An 18,688-nucleotide genomic window follows, 5' to 3' on the forward strand; every position below is an offset into this window, starting at 1 on the left:
AATTTGAGTGCAAACACAACAGTACAATGTCTAAATTAAAAGCATGCCTTTTTATTTCTGCAATATATCCCAGTGGTGTTCATGTTTTATTGCAAAGGTAAGCACACCTTGCATGCTGCTTTACTTCAGGGATGAGAGGTATTACACAAGGCACTTTGAATTCTCTCTCTCTCTCTCTCTCTCTCTCTCTCTCATAGACTGCAGAGGACATCATCCCACTGAGGCAAATTCAAAACAAACCACACAACCAACACACTACAGCTTTACCTTCAGTACATTCAAACTTTTCATATATAATCATACGCTCATGTCAGTAAAAATCTTACCAGCTTGATATGTGTACACACATGGCTGCTGAGCTATTTACTTATTCCATTGCTCTCATTTCAAAAATATAAAAAATGTCCTCAAAATAAAAACATTTGGATTTGGCAATAGCCATAAAAGTTACAATCTGACAAACAGGAGGGGAACCTGGAAGTCCCAATGATGTATATAAACAGGTCTATGTACTTTCTTCTAGCATCATACAGGACTGTCTGGAGAACATGTATCATGATTAGAGGCCCCAGTGAGTGGCTGAACAACTACAATAGCATACCCTGCACTGGTGTTATAGAGTTGGGCTATTGGGCTTACAGACCTGGGAAACATCTGCCGTGCCGCCTGGAGGACGCAGAAGGCAGACTGAATCGCTCTGTTCAGGACACTGAAGTAGCCCCTCTTGGAGGAGGTGCAACGCCGATTCTGTGACTCATGGGCCTTGGAATATGATATAGACCAGGGGGTACCATCTTGTAGTAGTGCAAGGGGTTGTGGGGAGATAACAACAACAGGGGGGAGGCACAAGCAGCACAGTGCAGCAACTGAGTTAGGAGGGACAACTATACATCAGCGTGAGCATGGTGTGGCATGAGGGTAATATGGCAGATGGAGCTGGGAGGGTGCAGTTCCGGTACATTCAGTTTCTCTGAGATTTTGAGTGTTGGATGAGCCACTGCAGTGTGATATCTGGAAGGCAGGAGAGGCATGGGGGGGGGGGGGGGGTCAGCGTGAGAAACAGGAGACAGCAGGTGAATGGGTGAAACAACGGACACCTATATAGCCACTTTGGGTGCACAGTGTTGTAGTGCTCTCTCCTTCAGCCTTCCACTGGGACACAAACGAGACCTGTCACCCTCCTGTCACCATCTTACTCACCCATGTTGTCTTTCTCTTTGCAGGAAACAGAGTAGCAGCAAATCTCTCGGTCTTGAATAGCTGCCAAGTTCCTGTAGAAAGGAAGAGCGGTAAAGGAAACTGTTGAACTGGCCAGCAGAGGGAGCTGGTTCATTTTGAAAACCTGGATCATTTCTAATAGCAGTACGGTACAAGTGACCGAGAAAATAGAATGCAGTGTTTCTCAATGGAAAACGAGGGCCATGGTTCAGTAAGAACGACGCTTCTATATATAAAAATAAATTAAAATGGCAAAAAAAGAAATGTATAAATCATAACTGCTCCTCCTCTAAAATAAAAACCATTAGCTCTTTGCTGATGTGAGATTAAGATAGACATGTTTAAAACCTCCAGCAAAGTAGCCCTTTATAAAAGCAAACTTCATGTTCAAGAATGGTAACTGTAATCTTCCAAGATAGTTAAGGTCATAAATATATACACTACTGTTCAAACGTTTGAGGTCACTTAGACATTTTTGTCCATTAAAATAACGTCAAATAGATGGCCAGCATCCCGGAGTCGCCTCTTCACTGTTGACGTTGAGACTGGTATTTTGCGAGTGCTATTTAATGAAGCTGCCAGTTGAGGACTTGTGAGGCGTCTGTTTCTCAAACTTGACACTCTAATGCACTACTAGTCCTTTTGCACAGTTGTGCACCGGGGCCTCCCACTCATCTTTCTATTCTGGTTAGAGCCCGATGTTCTGTGACGGGAGTAGTACACAGCGTTGTTCGAGATCTTCAGTTTCTTGGCAATTTCTCGGATGTAAGCGCCTTCATTTCTCAGAACAAGAATAGCCTGACAAGTTTCAGAAGAAAGTACTTTGTTTCTGGCCATTTTGAGCCTGTAATCGAACACACAAATGCTGATGCTCCAGATACTCAACTAGTCTAAAAGGCCAGTTTTATTGCTTCTTTAATCAGGACAACATTTTTCAGCTGTGCTAACATAATTGCAAAAGGGTTTTCTAATGATCAATTAGTCTTTTAAAATGATAAACTTGGATTAGCTAACACAATGTGCCATTGGAACACAGGAGTGATGGTTGTTGATTATGGGCCTCTGTACTCTGTATTCCATTTAAACAATCCAGCTACAATAGTAATTTACAACATTAACAATGTCTACACTGTATTTCTGATCAATGTGATGTTATTTTAAATGGACAAAAAAAAAGTGCTTTTCTTTCAAAAACAAGGACATTTCTAAGTGACCCCAAACTTTTGAACAGTTGGGTAGATTAAAAAAATAGAAAATGTGACTGAGTCATTGTGTGCGATATGAACGTCTTTCTCCTGCTACCACATTAGGGTACCCGTCTTGAAGTGAATAAGCGCATCCAAGGTCACAGCATGGAAGACAAATGAACAGCTCTTTTGTTTAAAAGTTAGGAGGCACAATGTATGCCTAAATCTAGTTGTTGCCATAATCTCTCATGGAAAGAAACACTTTCCAGCCGTTTGAACCATTTACTTTATCGTTCATTTTTGTTTTATTTCATCCTTTACCTTTGCTGTATTATACCTTTTTGACCTCATCAATATCACTTGGAATTGGTTTAGTGAACTGCACTGTTGGATAAGGGAAGTAAGCATTTCACGGTAAAGTCTACACTTGTTGTCTTCGGCGCATGTGACAAATAAAGTTTGATTTGAACACCCAGAAACTCTTGCTTTGTTATGCCATTCATTAACTGGAATCTGTGTGACAAACCTGGACATTATTTATTTCTGTGTGAGTAATGAATTACATTTGAACTGCAACAAGAACAAAACTCTCAAGACTCTCTCAATTGGGGAAAAGTGTTTGAACTAGTCCTTGTAAAAGCTTCTAAAGTAGTGGCCTTTTGAAATGTTAGAACCTAGCCACTACAGGCCCTAACTCACAATGGCAAGGCAAAATGAGAGGGACTCTCCTGTCATTCTGTTAGAATTAGAGTTGTTAAACTACCTCCGCTCTGCTGTGGGTTTACTGGTAGGGAACGACTCATACCAGTGCTGTAGTCGAGTCCCAAGTCCCCTGTACTCAAGTCCGAGTCACTATGGCTGAAGTCCGGGTCACCAATGGTCAAGTCACGAGTCCATCAATTTATAATAGGTCTTATTATGCAATTGTTTCTAGTCGCCACAGAATGTCAGTATATCGCCACTCCCTCATGAAAACCCCCAACTAATTTACTATTGATCACTACCTCAGTTCTACACTCAATACCTGTGTTTCAATACTTATTTATTACATAAAGGAATGATAAGTCAGGCTTTCAGGTACTTTTTTTGTAATCGCTCATTTTTGTAAATCGCTCAAAAATAGCTAGACTGTTGTTTTACTATTAAAACCTCAGGATGTAAGGTCTCCTTTTTAGAGGACCTGCATGGTTCTGGTACCAGTTCCGATCAACATTTTATCTTATAAATCGATCTGTGGATACCGTAGATCCAAATTGTTCCCACTGACACAGTAGTATTTCTTCGGAACATGTGTGACGTACGACATGAAATCTGAAACCCCTTGAAGCTGGGATGTCCCTCCTACCATTTCATTCACTCTTCCGACTGTCCATCAACTCCTTGCTGAACCCTATATCACAGCCATGGACAAAGCACATTCCTGCAATTGTTACATCATAAGCAGGAGAGAGTCGTTTCATCATGGTAGCACATTCGGAGATCGATTTATAGCCCTTAATCTAAAATCATTCAGATTTTAAACACAAAAAAAACACTGTCACAGAGGGACAGGATTACTATGAAATGAAAGGTGAGTTCAGGAAGCCAAGCTAGATCTCTGACGTTCTAAGCCATGCGAAGAGATGTTTTGATCAAGAGAAACCATTCGAAAATAAGATACTGTTCTCGAACTCTAAACACACATATGTACATATTGTACAGTTAAGGAAGTTAGTCGTTTTATAATTAGATTATGCTATATTTAGAAAGCATAGGTCTTATTCATAGTTTTGTTGAATAAGAAATTCACCATAAAATATTTCATATTTTTTATAATTTGTACTCTGTACTTGAGCTTGTGTCCTCAAAAGTGAGATTTTAACCTTTCTTTTGAGTATGCAGCATTACTAGTTATTGTTTATGGCCTTCTCATGATAAACGTCATTTTGGGGATGACGTAGATGACATTTGATGACATTTAGATATATTTAACTGGTTAAACGCCATACGATTGTTTTCAATTTTCGTAAAGCAGTAGGCTGGTGGCTAGGAGGAAGCAAATTTTGTTTGCACAATATGTAGCCTTTGATCGGAGGCGGAGTGGAGCCTGCCTGCCCACAAACATTTCTTCCTTCCCCAGCAACTCACCAGCTGATGTAGGCTATGTACGCCTGATTTGGCATGTCCTTTCCACTGCTAGAGGACAGAACCCTTGATGCTATGCACAACCCAGTGCTGCTAATATTCTGTGTAACATAGTAGCCCATCCAATCAAAGTGCAAATACCGAGAAGTCACGAGAAGGCATGTCTGAGTCATGGTAGAGTCCAAGTCATGAAAACAAAACAACAACAAAAAAATTGGGACTTGAGTATTACAACACTACCTAATAACTTATCTTCATTACTCACAGTTTTTCAATGAGCTGCTTCTCATCTAGAGCACTGGGGAGATCTCTTTTGTTGCCAAGCACCAAAACCTAAAAAGCATAACAGTTTAGATCTTGTGTGGCAGAAATGTCTGCTGACTGATCATATAAAGAAACTCCCTCATTTACATGTGTTCGTAGCAGTTTCTGGAGTGTAGGCCTACTTACAGGAATTCCTTGCAACTGAGGCTTGTCTAACAAATTGTGTAGCTCATTTCTGGAAGCTTCCACCTTCTCATGGTCTGCTGCGTCCACCATATATCTAAAAGTTTTTTTAAATTATTATTTTTTAAACAGGTCACAAGTTTACAATTGCATCAAAAATCTAAAAGAGCAAGTGTTGTGCATATTGAAAAGGAATGGAAGTGTACAAAACCTGCCCATCACAATGTTCGAACACCGACTTGTAGCCACTGAACTAACCCTAACAGAACAATCAATCTTCAGCATTTCTGTCCTCTTCCCGCATTTCAAGTTGTACCCATGCAGACTGACAGGAATGGCCAAACTCAGATACTCACACAATTGCATTAACTCCCCGACAGTAGCGCTCCCACATGCTCCTGAACCTCGGCTGCCCTCCTATATCCCAGATCTGGGAAAACCAGAAGAACGAAAATTAGCCTAGGTATTTTCATTTCCTCATGCAGTCGGTATAGATTGTCACTGCGGAACATTACAGTAACCGACACACCGTAGTGACTGAAGACCTACCTTGATGGTAACGTTGCCTTTTGTGACCTTCCTCATGTTGAATCCGACTGTTGGGATCATGTCTTCACTAAATTGCCCAGACTGAAAAAGAAGAGAAGGCTGTCGATACATTTTTAGATGTACAAGCTGGGCTGACATAAACAAAACAGAAAATCTAGGTCAAATTGCATGTGATGTCATCTGGAATTGCCACTATACTTACTAAGAATGTAAGACAAACCTAGGCCTCATTGTAGTTTACTAGATTTTGCACATTTCCTGTTATTCCATTTGAGAAAATAGATAATCACGTGCAAAAGGTTCATGGTAGTTTCACAAGTTCCGTTAGGCCTAAAGGCATGTGAAGGTCACAGACTAGATCAGGGGAGGGGACTGAACTTGGGAAACACTGCTCTAGAACTACGAGGTCTGGCACTTGCTGGTTCTATTCTACCTGATAATTAAATTGCACCCCCCCCCCCCCCCAAAAAAAAGCTGTGGAACCGACTTCGAAATCCAAAGTTGGCTGAGGGCTCTAGAGGAAATATGTTTGGCATGCAGACCCAATCTTCTATAATAATTCTAAGATCACTGAAAATTGTGTATTTTTAGCCAACCCTAAATCACAGGCTACACTCTTGACGATAGGGCAGGGAAATTATTTCAGTCATACTGATGTCTGCCCTCTTCCCCGTCTGTGTAATCCAAACAGTATCTCAGCAAGAAATAGGCCAATGCTTTGTCTAGCGCATATACAGTATGCAACAGCACATGACTTAGTCACTTGACTAGGGATAAGAGGAAGTGGGTGCGAAAGGTCTAATTACGAGCCGAGCTGGAACCACCACCCACATCCTACTCCTTTTTACTCAAGTCAAACAGATTACAACCAACCACGTGGGCACTTCCCTATCAACGGCAAGTATCTCATTCACTACAGCACTGGTGGAAGAGTTAGGGTAAGTGTACCTATTAAGCCCATGTACCCATTAAACCCACTTCAATCTTTGGATTCAAAAGACAAAAATAAACACTTTCTGCTATTTAATGTTTTAACCAGTTCATTTAGTTGTATCCATACCAGATTTTCATTCTAAGCCAATCAGATGCTTTATTATTAAGGTTATTGACAGTTGTGTAAGTTCCTACTATTGGCCAATTTCAAAGCTGCAAAAAATATTTGTATGGGGCGACTCAGACATTTTTCAGATATTTGTAGCATCTTATCAGATAAGTGATCTGGCTTAATGTAAAATTACGAGATTCCTGTGTTGACATATGCACATGACAGTACTTAATACCCATCTAGAATGCCATTTCTTGCCAACTGAAAGTGTTTTTCATGCTAACAGTACCACATGTCAGTCAATACAGTGGCAACATAACTGGTGAACCACAAAAATATAATAGATCAAGCATTCACAGCTAACATTTAATGCAATTTGTCTTATATTACTGTTAAATTAACCTTGCTTTGTTATAAATAGATGGGGGTTTTTTTGTCAATTTTACATCTCTATCAGATGGGCTTAAAGAGAAAAAGTAGCACCCTCTATACAGAATGTAAATAAATGAATATTGTTCAATATTATCAACACTAACTTTGCATAATATTGTAGTATATAGTGTATATTTACACCCCAGACCATTGGTTTCCAAATATTGAGGAAACTTTTCAAAAAATATTTTTTTAACATAATTCATTGCAATCATCCAATTAAGCCCAGTATGCATTGAAACATGGAGATTGTGTGTTGATATCCTGAGCATTTCTTCAGATTTAAGTTGATTAAAATACTCAAACTACCATTATGCATATCATGCATCTAGCCATGGTTCCTTTACAAAAACTGAAAGCCTCTGTACTCTCTCCAAGATGTATGGAGTGGACAGGTAGTCATTGATACAGAGAGATAAGAATAAGATCAAGGTTGAAGGATATCATGGATAGAAGACCTGCAAGTAGTGGTGAAAAAAAAAAGAACAAATGAGGGACGAGAAAATGGACTACTTGTGCAGTTAAGGACAGGACATTGTCATATTGTTGTCCCTCATTCGTCTAGGTGTTTACATTTTTTTTGGTCCAACAGTAGAGAGGGAGATTTTAAAAACGTCTTCAGACAGGCTTTAGGAAGACAAGTTGAACTACACTGAACAAAAATAAACGCAACATGTAAAAGGTGTTGGTCACATGTTTCATGAGCTGAAATAAGATCCCAGACATTTTCCACATGCACAAAAAGCTTCAAATTTTACACACAAAATTGGTTTACATCCCTATTAGTGAGAACTTCTCAATTGCCAAGATAATCCATCCACCTGACAGGTGTGGCACATCAAGAAGCTAATTAAATAGCATGATCATTACACAGGTGCACCTTATGCTGGGGACAATAAAAGGCAACTCTAAAAGGTGTAGTTGTGTCACAGGACAATGCCACAGACGTCGCAAGTTGAGGGAGCGTACATTTGGCATGCTGACTGCAGGTATGACCCCCAGAGCTTTTGCCAGAGAATTAAAGGCTAATTTCTCTACCATAAACCACCTCCGTAATTTTAGAGTATTTGGCCAACAGGCCTCACAACCGCAGGCTAAATTTAACCACGCCAGCCCAGGACCTCCACCTCAGGCTTCATCACCTGTGGGATCGTCTGAGACCAGCCATCCGGACAGCTGATGAAACTGAGGAGTATTTCTGTCTCTAATAAAGCCCTTGTGGGGAAAAACTCCTTCTGACCGGCTGGGCCTTGTTCCCCAGTGGGTGGGCCTATGCCCTCCAAGGCCCACCCATGGCTGCGCCCCTGCCCAGTCATGTGAAATCAATAGATTAGGGCCTAATGAAATTATTTCAATTGACTGATTTCCTTATATGAACTATAAACTCAGAAAAACCATTTATTGTTGCATGTTTCATTTATATTTTGGTTCAGTATAATTAACAAGAATAGGAGTACAGCAAATGTAAATCAGCTTTCAGAAAAGTAATTAAAAGATGTTTGTGCATGGCGTCTTATCCCCAGAGGGCCAGCACGGGTGAAGGTTTTTGTTCTAACCAAGCAGTAACACACATGATTCAACAAATGAACACTCCATTGAAGTCTATGATTAGTTTAAGGTATGTACTAGTTGGCAAGAACAAAATCCTAGCCCCAAATTATCTCTGCGGACACCCCATTATGAATACTTCTTACATGATGAATAGTAATAATCAATTGATTTTAATAACTTTAGGGGAGATAATTGTAATTTAAGCTTACATAAGAACTCGGTTTGTAATTTGACTTTTGGATAAAAAAAAAGGATTATTTAAGAAGTGGGCTTTTTTGGAACACTAATGGGCTTAAAGGATACATTCTGTACCGATTAAGTCCAGTCCAAACTTTCACATATTTTATCAATAATTTTTATCGCACCGAAAAAAATTAAGTCATATTAATCTTTCATTGCATCTCCACAGTTGAAGTCGGAAGTTTACACACACTTAGGTTGGAGTCATTAAAACTCATTTTTCAATCACTCCACAAATATCTTGTTAACAAACTATAATATTGGCAAGTTGGTTAGGACATCTACATTGTGCATGACAAGTAATTTTTCCAAAAATTGTTTAGAAAGATTATTTCACTTATCAGTCACTGTTTCACAATTCCAGTGGGTCAGAAGTTTACATACACTAAATTGACTGTGCCTTTAAACAGCTTGGGAAATTCGAGAAAATGATGTCATGACTTTAGAAGCTTCTGGTAGGCTAATTGACATAATTTGAGTCAATTGGAGGTGTACCTGTGTGGGTGTATTTCAAGGCCTACATTCAATCTCAGTGCCTCTTTGCTTGACATCATGGGAAAATCAAAAGAAATCAGCCAAAAAAATTGTAGATCTCCACAAGTCTGGTTCATCCTTGGAAGCAATTTCCAAATGCCTGAAGGTACCACATTCATCTGTACAAACAATATTACGCAAGTATAAACACCATGGGACCACGGAGCCGTCATACCGCTCAGGAAGGAGACGCGTTCTGTCTCCTAAAGATGAACGTACTTGGTGCGAAAAGTGAAAATCAATCGAAGAACAACAGCGAAGGACCTTATGAAGATGCTGGAGGAAACAAGTACAAAAGTATCAAAACTCAGCAAAAAAAGAAACGTCCTTTCACTGTCAAATGCGTTTATTTTCAGCAAACTTAACAAGTGTAAATATTTGTAGGAAAATAACAAGATTCAACAACTGAAACTCAGTCAATCCAAAAATGGATTAATGTGTCCCTGAACAAAGGGGGGGGTCAAAATCTAAAGTAACAGTCAGTATCTGGTTTGGCCACCAGCTGCATTAAGTACTGCAGTGCATCTCCTCCTCATGGACTGCAACCGATTTGCCAGTTCTTGCTGTGAGATGTTACCCCACTCTTCCACCAAAGCACATGCAAGTTCCCGGACATTTCTGGGGGGGAATGGCCCTAGCCCTCACCGTCCAATCCAACAGGTCCCAGACATAATCAATGGGATTGAGATCTGGGCTCTTTGCTGGTCATGGCAGAACACTGACATTCCTGCCTTGCAGGAAATCACGCACAGAACGAGCAGTACGGCTAATGACATTGTGATGCTGGAGGGTCATGGCAGGATGAGCCTGTAGGAAGGTACCACATGAGGGAGGAAGATGTCTTCCCTGTAACGCACAGCATTGAGATTGCCTGCAATGACAACAAGCTCAGTCCGATGATGCTGTGACACACCGCCCCTACCATGACGAACCCTCCACCTCCAAATCGATCCCGCTCCAGAGTAGAGGCCTCAGTGTAACGGCAGTTCCTTCGACGATAAACGCGAATCTGACCATCACCCTTGGTGAAACAAAACTGCGAATCGTCAGTGAAGAACACTTTTTGCCAGTCCTGTCTGGTCCAGCAATGGTGGGTTTGTGCCCATAGGCAACGTTGTTGCCGGTGATGTCTGGTGAGGACCTGCCTTACAACAGGCCTACAAGCCCTCAGTCCAGCCTCTCTCAGCCTATTGCGGACAGTTGTGCGTTCCTGGTATAACTTGGGCAGTTGTTGTTGCCATCCTGTACCTGTCCCACAGGTGTGATGTTCAGATGTACCGATCCTGTGCAGGTGTTGTTACACGTGGTCTGCAACTGCGAGGACGATCAGCTGTCCATCCTGTCTACCTGTAGCGCTGTGTTAGGCGTCTCACAGTACGGACATTGCAATTTATTGCCCTGGCCACATCTGCAGTCCTCATGCCTCCTTGCAGCATGCCTAAGGCACGTTCACAGATGAGCAGGGGCCCTGGGCATCTTTCATTTGTGTTTTTCAGAGTGAGTAGAAAGGCATCTTTAATGTCCTAAGTTTTCATAACTGTAACCTTAATTGCCTAACGTCTGTAGTGTCTTAACGACTGTTCCACAGGTTCATTAATTGTTTATGGTTCATTGAACAAGCATGGGAAACAGTATTTAAACCCTTTACAATGAAGATCTGTGAAGTTATTTGGATTTTTACACATTTTCTTTGAAAGACAGGGTCCTGAAAAAAAGGGACGTTATTTTTTTTGCTGAGTTTATATCCACAGTAAAACAAGTCCTATATTGACATAACCTGAAAGGCCGCTCAGAAAAGAAGACACTGCTCAAAAACCGCCATAAAAAAAGCCAGACTACGGTTTGCAACTGCACATAGGGAAAAATATCATACTTTTTGGAGAAATGTCTTCTGGTCTGATGAAACAAAAATAGAACTGATTGGCCATAATGAGCATTGTTATGTTTGGAGGCTTGCAAGCCAAAGAACCTCATCCCAACTGTGAAGCACGGGGGTTGCAGCATCATGTTGTGGGGGTGCTTTGCTGCAGGAGGGACTGGTGCACTTCACAAAATATATGGCATCATGAGGATGGAAAATTACGTGGATATATTGAAGCAACATCTCAAGACATCAGTCAGGAAGATAGAGCTTGGTCGCAAATGGGTCTTCCAAATGGACAATGACCCCAAGCTTACTTCCAAAGTTGTGGCAAAATGGCTTAAGGACAACAAAGTCAAGGTATTGGAGTGGCCATCACAAAGCCCTGACCTCAATCCAATCAAAAATGTGTGGGCAGAACTGAAAAAGTGTGTGTTAGCAAGGAGGCCTACAAACCTGACTCAGTTACACCAGCTCTGTCAGGAGGAATGGGCCAAAATTCACCCAACTTATTGTGGGGAACTTGTGGAAGGCTACCTGAAACGTTTGACCCAAGTTAAACAACTTAAAGGCAACGCTACCAAATACTAATTGAGTGTATGTAAACTTCTGACCCACTGGGAACGTGATGAAAGAAATAAAAGCTTAAATAAAATCACTAGACATTTCACATTCTTAAAATAAAGTGGCAATCCTAACTGACCTGAGACAGATAATTTTTACTAGGATTAAATGTCAGGAATTGTGAGACTGAGTTTAAAATCTATTTGGCTAAGGTGTATGTAAACTTCCGACTTCAACTCTATGTTAGAAATGTCTAAACATAGATTTTGGTGGGCTTAATATGTATACCTACCCTACTCGTTCTACATCCTATAAGACATACCTGGAATTATAGGCTACCTGGAAGCTTTAAGTATCAAATCCTGATCCATTTCTGATATCTTTGTTAGCAATGACAGTAGAAAAAGAGATTGTGTTGGTGTTGAGGCAAGCATGCTGCTGAAGGGAGTCAGAGCATGGCATAGGTCATCAAGTTCATTCTGTTCTGTTGGAACTGTTCTATTGGACCTACAACTGCCTTTCACAATCTTTTGATCAGCTAGCGTCTTTCGGTCTTTGATCTTGCACATCCAAACTGCTGCTATGCCAATAAGAAAGGATTACAATTTCCAAAGAATCTGGACAAAGGATCACCATTTTCTGCTTTTGAGAAATCATAGTTGCAACACTAGTGACTGCGTAAGAGGCCCTGTCCTGCTTGTTTTACCAACAACTGGTGAAAAGACGGCTTTGAGTCAAAGGGAGCAAAGACAACGACACTGTGGCAGTAGGGGGACCCCGCCAACTCTGGACCATATCCTTGCTTCCTGAACCCAGTTATACCTGTCCATGTCAGGAGTCATGACTAATTATGTATATTTGACTGCAGAAAGTATTCATACCCCTTATTCCATATTTGTTGTTACAGCCTGAATTCAAAATGGATTAAATAGAAATCAGAAATCTCATTTACACAGCACCCTTAGCTGCGATTACAGCTTTGAGTCATTTTAGGTGTGTATCAGCTTTGCTCATCTGGATTTGGAGATTTTCTCCCATTCTTCCTTGTAGATTTTCTCAAGCTCTGTTTAAATTAGATGGGGAGCAGTGGTGAACAGAAATCCCCAAGTCTTTCCACAGATTTACAATGGGATTCAAGTCTGGGCTTTGGCTGTGCCACTCAAGGCCTTTCACATAGGGTTGAGCTTTATACAGTTTTTTACTATATAACGGTATTGATGCGTGGACCGGTTACTTTCGCTTCCATAACGGTATTTGAAGGTTTGGTTTGTTAAATGTGATACGCAACTCAGGCGGGTGTAATGTCAGTTTTTAGAGTTTACTCTGTATGCTACTTGAGTCTTCTTTCTACCTCAGCCTGCTGAAGGCCGTTTCACACACCAAGCCCTACACCGTCACTCAAGGAGAGAGCAGTTGCTCGACCATGGAGTCATGAACACTTTCTTGCCATTCACGCTGCAGTCTCCATGGTCAACATGTTGGTGAAAACTATGCTGGCTTTCCACAAGCATTCTACAATTACACAATTACCTTGTGTATCTTACTGTCTGCAAACTACTGTCTGCAAGTTTGTCTTTTCTTAGCAAGTTGTGACTAAATTAAATCTTGTTAGCTGATAATGCTAATCGCTAGTTAGTACATTTAGCAAGCTAGTTAGACAGCTAAGTCAGAGCACAAGTAGATAGCTAATACAGCCTGGTACCCCTAGATAAGCATATTGTTTGTGTAACGTTATCTGAGAGAGGAATAGGTATAACATGAATGTTGGTTAGCTACATAAGGTAAGAAAAACATGGAATGTAACACTAATTAGTGTCACCTGGAAACAATGACCAACACTATATATTATATATATATATATATATATATATATATAACACTCAATATTTCCTTCCTGGTTTATTCATTATCATGTCAAACAACAATGATTTCAAGGTGACGCCCACTATATTACAACTATAGAACTAAAATTATTATTATTATATTCCCATGATTTCAACAGTTTTGCCCATATCATGCAGCCCTGCGTGGCACAAGTGTGGAAATACCTAAGTGCAGGAAATGCAGAAATGTACAAAACTGCCGATTTACATTTCTCGTTGTTTAAAGTTGGATTAAAACAGTATATAAATCAGAATGGAGAAAGCCCAATTGAAATCGTGTATAATGTGTTGTCACCCTAGGTTCATGAACTACTCAAAGCATATTTAAAACTTGTAATAATCAAAAACGTAAAATACCTTAATTCTTTTAAAACATTATAATTTTGGCCATAACGTCCAGCACTACTTTCACATTCTTGTTCTGAAGCCATTCCAGCATTGCTTTGGCTGTATGCTTGGGGTCAGTGTCCTGTTGGAATGTAAATCTTCACCCCCAGTTGAAGGTCGTTTGCAGTCGGAAGCAGGTTCTCATCAAGAGTTTTCCTGTATTTGGCTCCATTCATGGTTCCCTCTATCCTTACCAGTCTCCCAGTCCCTGCTACTGAAAAGCATCCCCATAGCATGATGCTGCCACCACCATGCTTCACAGTGAAGATGGTGTTAGAAAGGTGATGAGCTGTGCTTGTTTTTTTCTCCAGACATGGCACTTCGCATTATCTCATCAGACCACAGAATATTTTGCCTTATGCTCAGAATATTTGTGTTTTTTTTTTTCAAATTCCAGGCGTTCTCAGCAGTTGCTTCCATCTGGCTACTCTCCCATAAAGCCCAGATTGGTGAAGTGCTGTAGAAACTATTGTCCTTCTGGTAGGTTCTCCCATCTCAGCCAAGGAACTCTGTAGTCATTGGGTTCTTGGTCACCTCCCTGACCAAGATCCTTCTTGCCAGGTTGCTCAGTTTGTTGGGACGGCCAGCTCTAGACAGTTCCATATTTTTTCAATGTCCCAATGATGGAGACCACTGTGCTCTCGGACACTTAACAGTCTAGAAAAAAATTACACTTCTCCAGATATGGCTCATCACAATTTTTCCATGGACCTCATGGTCTAGTTTCTGATCTGACACTGTCAACGTTGGGACCTTATATAGACAGGTGTGCATGTCTAACCAATTGAATGGGCCACAGATGGTCTCCAATCAAGTTGTAGTGACATCAAGGATGATCAAAGGAAATTGGATACACCTGAGCTCAATTTGGAGCGTCATAGCAAAGGGCTGTAAATACTTCTGTAAATGAGATTTCTGTAACTCATTTTCAATACATTTGCAAAAAAAGTATGTTTTCACTGTCATTATGTGTAGCAGGGTTTCCTTTATTAAAATGTGGTTCCAGACATTTTAATTTACTGGACATTTGAGAAATTGACCATGCCCATATGCATTGGGTGTGTAACCTGATGAGTGTGTCCACCCGCGGTGCTCAGAATGAAAAAAAAAAACACATTTGGATGATGGTAAGTCGAGAATGCAATGACTTGTGTCCTTAACATGCACTTTGAAGATGTTACTGTCCACATTTACTTTTCCTCAGCCAATAAGACAATTAACGAACAGCGAAATCACTAGAGTATGCATAGACGGAGCATGAGTTTCAAATTTGGGGAAGCAAATGTTAACCATAAAAATGCACCTTTATAATAAAGCATTTCATCCATCATCGCATTTGCAGAAGTATGTAAGATAGCCCACTACTCATAATTTAGGCTAATAATATAAACCTCAAATCACTGTTGGCAAAAAATGTTCATTGCATGGCTGAGCGTGTATAGTGTAGGAAATTGCCCCAAAACAAACTTTTAAGTGGCACTGACCCAACATCAGGGCATACAATTTCCTTTTTGGTCCACCAGCCCCTGTGGCAGGAAGATTAAAACAACTACCAATCAATCACTCAGATTTTTTAGCAGCCAAAATATTTTAGTTGAGCTACAATTACATCAACACACAAAAAAACTGATCAGCATGATTTGTAATGTTTCTGCCTGTGAGACTGAGTATGACTAGTGGAAGTGTTGTCTTCTCTTCCATATCAGTTGAAACTCAAACATAGAAAACAACCTTGTGTAGATCTCAGGAAGAGAAGATACTGCTTTTGCAGCTAACAGCTAATGGTGATCCTAATAAAACAAACAAAAAACTAGCTTGTGAACAAAATGTATATTTCCAAGAAACACAAGGACAAAGTCTCACTTCAGTAAGCTTTCGTGTCAAGGAAATTAGACCAACTTTTATACCTGTGCGCTTCTAAAAATTAATCTTTCACTTAGCTCTTCAGACGCACAGCACCCAGCCAGGCAGTGTTGCAGCACGTGCTGGAATAGGCTATATAGGACTCATAGTTCTTTGACTTTGTGTGATTAATTTACAAGCTATGAAACAAAGCGGAATAAATACTTTGAAAACATCTACTGCAGCATTTATTTTACTATAACATGTGATCATACTTGACTATTTTTATTGACAAATGCAAGTGAAATGCTCGCAATTGGCAGGTGTTCAATTTATCAATCATATTTTCTACTTTTTTTTGTGGCAAAAAACAACTAATGGGAACTCTGGTGTGTAGATGGGTGAGAGAAAAAAATCTATTTAATATATTTTGTATGCAGGCTGTAACATAATGTGAAATAAGTCAAGGGGTATTTATACTTTCTGAAGGCACTGTAGAAAACCCTGGATTGTTGATGCTACGTATTGGCCAATTCAAGGCGTTGAAGCCACCGGTCCTCATATTGGCAATTCCTCCTCATAGGAATGAATGGAATTCTACAGTAATTCAATAAAATGTTTCAAGGACAAAATTAGAGTATTTTAGTATTTGTTTGTTGTAGTGGGGACAGTAAGATTAGTATTTAAAAAATAATTTTAAAAGGTAGATATGACATACAGTACCAGTCAAATGTTGGGACAGATACTCATTCAAATTTTCCACATTGACTGACATTCAAGTCTTAAAGTAATCATGGACTGTCGTTTCTCTTTGCTTATTTGAGCTGTTCTTGTCATAATATGGATTCGGTCTTTTACCAAATAGGGCTATCTTCTGTATACCACCTCCACCTTGTTAATTTGTGGAATTTCTTTCCTTCTTAACTTCTAACAAGGCACACCTGTTCATTTAAATGCATTCCAGGTGACTACCTCATGAAGCTAGTTGAGAGAATGCCAGGAGTGGGCACAGCTGTGGCTACTTTGAAGAATCTCAAATATAAAATATATTTTGATTTGTTTAACATGTTTTTGGTTACTACATGATTCCATATGTGTTATTTCATAGTTTGATGTCTTCACTGTTTTTCTACAATGTAGAAAATTGTACAAAATTAAGAAAAACCCTGGAATGAGTAGGTGTGTCCTAACTTATGACTGGTACTATAGATGCAGAAAGTAAACAGTGTTGAAGGGCCAAACTTCTCTGCTGTTTAGGTCGGATACAGCCTCAGAGGCCGTGTGACAGCCTCAGAGGCCGTGTGACAGCCTCAGAGGCCGTGTGACAGCCTCAGAGGCCGTGTGACGTGTGGTCTGCACAATGTTCAATGTAGCCGTGTACATCAATGGGAAATCCACCTCTGTACAATGATGCCACCACAATAAATATCATCATCTGAAATCTACTGTAGTTCAAAACAACTGGGAACTCGGAAAAGTCATCCAACTCGGAATTCCAACTTGGTAACTCGGGCCACTTTCTAGAGCTCCGACTTTCCGACCGGAACATTACTGACGTCATGGTTTGACCACCTATTTTCCGAGGTCCCAGTTGTTTTGAACGCGGCATAACACTTGACAGTCTGTGATGACCAACAATTGGGCCTACTCTCTGGGAAGATAAGGGCTAGGCAGCTAACTAGCTAGCCAAGTTGTAAACATGAAAAGTTGACAGCTAACGTGGCTAGCTAGTTAATCCAGATGTTTTAGAAAGAAACCTAGTCTAGGGAGAAAAACATGATCTGTAGCCAAATTCCAATAAAGTGGTTAGCTAGCTAACGTAGTCCTCTGCTTCTAATCGCCATCAAACAAATATCAACATACATATAACGTTAGCTAACTAGCTAGTTACCGGCTATAGCTAGCTAACCTTACAAACTAGTACAGTAAGTTTAAGGTATACTAATTAGCTATGCTTAATTGTACGTTAACGGTGGCTAGCTGGATAACTTTACGATACTAGCTAAGTTGATATTGCATATCGCTAGCTAGTGTTAACATTAGCCAGCACAGCAGCACAATAAAAACTTACAGCTATCACATTAACAAATGTCGTTTTCCCCGAGTATTGAAGTCCAACCAGGGTTAACTCCATCTCCTCTTTCCAAAAGAGGGACTTAAACCAGTCCAAAAGCCGGTTTATAAGTGTCAGCATCTTGAATTTGATATTCCCACTGAACTTCGGCAGAAAGCTGGCAGTGGGAGGATTCGATTATGCTAAGCGGTGGGGCACCGGGCGTAAACGGGGAGGGAAGAGTGCCCTTCTCATTTTGTCAACAAGGCAGCATGGTGCGCTGTACAGAAACATATAGCTCTTTTCCAGAAAGTAAATGTTAGAATCTTCTAGGCAGATATAGCGTTTTTATCAAAAGCAATCACTTTTCGTGGGAAAACACAGAATTCTATGAATTACTTATTATATGGTATATTGGCGATCACACAATGTAATGGAAACATGATTCTCCCAAAACATTTTTTTAAAATAAATAAATCAAACAACTTTTCTGTTAAAAAAAACAAATACATAAAACAGATATAATCGCTACACAGGCTCAAGGGGAACCTGAGAGGGCAGGTCTTCCGGCGCCAGCACGTCTCCTTGCAAGTCGTTCGATGTAAAATTCCCAGCCACAATATTGTCTAGTTTCTTTGACTTATTTGAGACTTGTGCTGTACAGTTTATAACTGTGAAAATGAATGCAACAAAATCCACCCTTTTAACACACAAGGTATCTTTTGTCTGGCAGCAAACATTTACTACAGACTGTGGTGTTTCCAGTACCAT

The 18,688-nt window shown here is 40.2% G+C and overlaps 1 protein-coding gene across 2 annotated transcripts; it reads right to left on the reverse strand.

Annotated features, from left to right (window-relative positions):
- Positions 1-31: 31 nt before the first annotated feature.
- Positions 32-18,201, reverse strand: LOC110527792 (ADP-ribosylation factor-like protein 8B-A). Of its 2 annotated transcripts, XM_021609307.3 has the most exons (7): positions 17,936-18,201; positions 5,526-5,606; positions 5,333-5,406; positions 4,980-5,073; positions 4,795-4,862; positions 1,201-1,271; positions 32-1,011 (listed from the first exon to the last, which is right to left on the reverse strand). In XM_021609307.3, the coding sequence occupies exons 1-7, from the start codon at positions 18,056-18,058 to the stop codon at positions 962-964; spliced, it is 561 nt and encodes a 186-aa protein (XP_021464982.1). In that variant the 5' UTR covers positions 18,059-18,201; the 3' UTR covers positions 32-961. The 2 variants fall into 2 exon arrangements, with proteins under 2 accessions (XP_021464982.1, XP_090097000.1); XM_090240874.1 differs by lacking the exons at positions 4,795-4,862; positions 4,980-5,073 and having other exon boundaries at positions 17,936-18,145.
- Positions 18,202-18,688: the final 487 nt, after the last annotated feature.

Source organism: Oncorhynchus mykiss, chromosome 7 (assembly GCF_057628025.1).
Source record: "Oncorhynchus mykiss isolate SJ-2025 chromosome 7, ASM5762802v1, whole genome shotgun sequence".
In the NCBI taxonomy this organism is placed as follows: Eukaryota; Metazoa; Chordata; class Actinopteri; order Salmoniformes; family Salmonidae; genus Oncorhynchus; species Oncorhynchus mykiss.

Bases quoted from the DNA above. Each gene is read 5' to 3' on its own strand.
- LOC110527792 (XM_021609307.3), bottom strand. From the start codon at position 18,058: ATGCTGACACTTATAAACCGGCTTTTGGACTGGTTTAAGTCCCTCTTT. The intron at 1,272-4,794 runs GTGAGTAATGAA...TCCTTTCTACAG, and splicing joins AAGCAGCTCATTGAAAAACT to GAACTTGGCAGCTATTCAAG. The intron at 1,012-1,200 runs GTGAGTAAGATG...CCTGCCTTCCAG, and splicing joins CAAAGAGAAAGACAACATGG to ATATCACACTGCAGTGGCTC.